The sequence below is a fragment of the Gossypium hirsutum genome, chromosome A01 (genome assembly GCF_007990345.1).
Source record: "Gossypium hirsutum isolate 1008001.06 chromosome A01, Gossypium_hirsutum_v2.1, whole genome shotgun sequence".
Taxonomy (NCBI): domain Eukaryota; kingdom Viridiplantae; phylum Streptophyta; class Magnoliopsida; order Malvales; family Malvaceae; genus Gossypium; species Gossypium hirsutum.
This window is the reverse complement of record NC_053424.1, coordinates 89,601,296-89,604,889: the sequence shown is the minus strand read 5'-3', so window position 1 is coordinate 89,604,889 and position 3,594 is coordinate 89,601,296. Positions and strand designations below refer to the sequence as shown.

The window sequence follows — 3,594 nt, the reverse complement described above, 5'->3', positions numbered from 1 at the left end:
ATTAGAAATCTAGAATTCGTATATCTATAATTATTTTATTTAAACTACAATTAATTAAATATATCAATAATTTCAATCAAAATTAATTATTACTAGAATTAAATAATTTTAATTTCAAGGTGAAGTAAAAAAAATTTAGGGATGAAATTATTAATTAATATTTTCATAATTTTTGAATAATCTTATCATTTTTAAGAAAAAAAAATATCATTACTAACGTATGCAGACACTGTTTGCATTCCCCACCATATATTTCCCCCATCTTATTTGGTTCAAAGGAATACAAATTTAGGTTTTCCCTTAGCAGGATGTGTCTAGTTCAAAACACAAAAACCTGAAATACCCTATCCCTCCGAAACTATAGAAAGATATTATGAAACCATATATAAATAATATCACTCAAATAAAAGCACATAGTAGATTTAATTCATTACATAAAAACAGAACGCTGCGCTCCCCCACTCATAACAGCATAATCAAACCTAGCATACAAATATTCAAATGAAAACACAGTACAAAGCTGCCAGTTTTATTCTTAGATCAGTACTGATAGTAATAGTAATAGCAGACGATTCGACATGGGATTTTCTTGCCATGGTCTATCCATTAATTAAGTTTCCTTGCGGAGATGAGCAGCCATGTCCGCTGTGAGTTCGATAAAGAACTGGAGCAGAGACTCGGGATGTCCAATACCCTCGTGCAGCTTTTCATAATCCAGAGTCCAGTGCACTATACTGCCTTTACCGTCGCTCTTGGGGGAAGTTTGGATTGTAATCACGAAGCTTTTGTATTCCTCCATCAGATCTCCTTCAAGCATTTTGAAAGTTATTGACTTTTTCTCATGGTCCATAACTTCAACTACCTGCTTTGCAGTTTTAGCCTTTCCATCTATATAAATCCAAACAAACAAAAGCTTAGGTTTGTTATAATTTAAAAGAAAATTTTCTACTCTCAAATATATGTTGAAATACAGGGGAAAAGAATGAAAGGTTTGTTGGTTTACCATGCACATATCTCCAGCAGATAACGACGCCGGGAGTTCCAAATTCACCTTCATGTAAATCGCATCCTTGTACTTTTTCAGAGCTAGTGTGGTGGACATGGTGCGGCCTGTGGCACCACATATGGTGGAACTTTTCGGGAGAAATATCGATCTCGACATCAGTCTCGAGCTTGCCAATAAGATCCGAGGACGCCATTGTTTCACACCTAGTTTCTCTTTGTTTATAGAAACAATTCTCAGTTTAATTGCAAATCTGAGCTGCGTGGGTTACCTTTTATAGTGGTGTCCAGGTGTAGTCCTCTCCAGTCTCCACTAAAACTTACCAGATTCATAAAGCTCACCCAACTGTTTTTGGGGGTGGATTTATTTATTTTTTATTACCGATAATATTTTATTTGAATATTTGTTATTCCAGCATATTTAGAGTGCATGTGCGTATTAATCATTGAATTCATTATCTGCTTCACATTTTAAAATTTTTATTTAATTATATTTATTAAACTCGAATATTTAGTAAATTCAGATATTTATTTTATAATCTAATTAGATAGTAATATTTAAATTTAATATAGATTTAGATTTTAAAATAAATTTGTGAGTTAATATTCAAATTTTACAAAAATCCATTGTCATCCTTATATATTTATTTTCAAGTCACTTTTCAAAAGTTGTCCAATATTAGTATTTTAAAGTGTTTATTCAACATAAATACTTGAAAATAAAAAAAAATAAGGAAAATCGTAGTAAAATAAAGGTTAAGACAATGTTAGACTTGTTTGGTTTTTTTTAATAAAAAATTCATTTTAATTTTTGAAAATTAGAAGCATGTCTGTTAAATGAAAATAAATATTTATTATTAAACATGAAAATATGACATTAGTACACGAGAAATAAAATAAAAGGTCTCGAATCAAAATTAAAGTTTGATTCAATATTTTAAAATTATTGAAAAATACAGATTTATTTATCAATTTAAAATTGAATAAAAAAATTAAAACGCAAATAATTAGATATACATTTTATATAAATTTTGTAAAAGATTTAAAATGGATGAAGAAATCGAAAGTAATTTGATTATTGAAAATAGTGTTCAAAAAGTCTATACATTTGGCATTTTAAATTATAATCCATAGCGAGAAAATTTGAGTTTTAATAAGTTTTATTCAACTTGAATCGTTATCAGAGTGTAGTCTTCAAATGCAAAGAAACTTAATTATTTAAAAATTTACTGACTGTATCACATGATTTACATTGCTCCCTCTAAAATGAATCTTATCGAGACTTGCCTTTAGCTTGGTCGACCTCTCTTTTGGAAGTAGAGTTGTCTAAACTTATCCAAATTCATATATATATTTTTAACTTGACGATGGAATTTGATTTCAATTTAATTTAGGTTTAAGTCCTAAATAATGTTCTTGTATATATTTAAAAAACAGTATTAATTAAGTCCTAATTGAATATTGCAATTAATTAAGCTATTAATCAAATGTTAGCAATAAATTAAGCCTTTAAAATATAGTTTTCACCAAAGCTCTTAATTGGCTGCTAAGTGATTATGTGGCAACCAACGTGAAAAAAAGATGATAATTTGACGTATAAAATTGAAAATGTTGATGTGGAGGGGTTAATTGATTTTTTATTATTTTATAAGGGCTTAATCAATTTTTAAATTTTATAAAAAAAAATTTAAAATTATAAAAATATGTTAAATGAAATTATATAAAATTATTAAAATAATAAAAAATTATTGCAATTAATAAAATAAAAAAATATAAATTTATAAAATTTATAAGAAAGAGTAGTAATTTTAATTTTTTAAAAATTTTTATATAATTTTTCTATATTTTTCAATTTTATAATTTTCTACAACTTTTAATAATATTTTACTATTTTTAAAAAAACTTTTAGTAAAAAAAAACCTGCCTTTTTTTTTTCTATTGTACGCTACCATGTATCAAACCTTATCTCATGATTAACAACTTTTCCCGCATCACAGATCACATCCAGACATGCAAACGTTTAGACTAGAAATACTGCATCAAAAAGATAACTAATTAAACAACAATGTCCACAAGTATGTCACACACCAAAAGTGGGCCTATATATGAGTTTCGAGGTTAAAATGGGAATTTTAGCTCTAGTGTGGTCGGAAATTTCGTAGCATGATAAATCAAAAATATTTTCGTCTATGGCCTTTATGAAAATCAAATCAACATTTGAAAAAAATACTAAAAAGACTATCAATTTTGAAATGATGACTGGTTTGAAAAAGTGGCTAAATTTTGAGTGTTATGAAGGAGTTATGCCAAAGTTTCAAAAATACCCTATTTTCTCCATTTATCTTCATAAAACCCACGTTAGTTCTTCCCAGTCTTTTTGTTTTGTCATCCATTGTCTTCCCAAGCCCCTTTCATTCAAATTTGATTCTCAACCTTCATTCCTTTGATTTCTTTCATCCTCATAACACTAATGTAACGCCCTGAATTTTATATTTCTACTTTTCTGAATATGTGACACAACTGTGTATCTGCTTCAGTGGATAAGTGTTCTGGGAGTGTGTGAGAGGTATTGGGTTCAAGGCTTAACCTTGG

At 28.2% G+C, this 3,594-nt stretch overlaps 1 protein-coding gene across 1 annotated transcript; it reads right to left on the bottom strand.

Annotated features, from left to right (window-relative positions):
• Positions 1-386: 386 nt before the first annotated feature.
• Positions 387-1,416, bottom strand: LOC121228143 (MLP-like protein 43). Its single transcript, XM_041111318.1, has 2 exons — positions 1,004-1,416; positions 387-888 (listed from the first exon to the last, which is right to left on the bottom strand). Exons 1-2 carry the CDS (start codon positions 1,197-1,199, stop codon positions 611-613), a joined length of 474 nt encoding a protein of 157 aa, XP_040967252.1. The 5' UTR covers positions 1,200-1,416; the 3' UTR covers positions 387-610.
• Between the last annotated feature and the right edge of the window lie 2,178 nt (positions 1,417-3,594).

Coding starts and splice junctions, on each gene's coding strand:
- LOC121228143 (XM_041111318.1), bottom strand. CDS start 1,199: ATGGCGTCCTCGGATCTTATTGGCAAGCTCGAGACTGATGTCGAGATC. Junction 889..1,003: donor CTGCTGGAGATATGTGCATG/GTAAACCAACAA, acceptor GGATTTATATAG/ATGGAAAGGCTAAAACTGCA.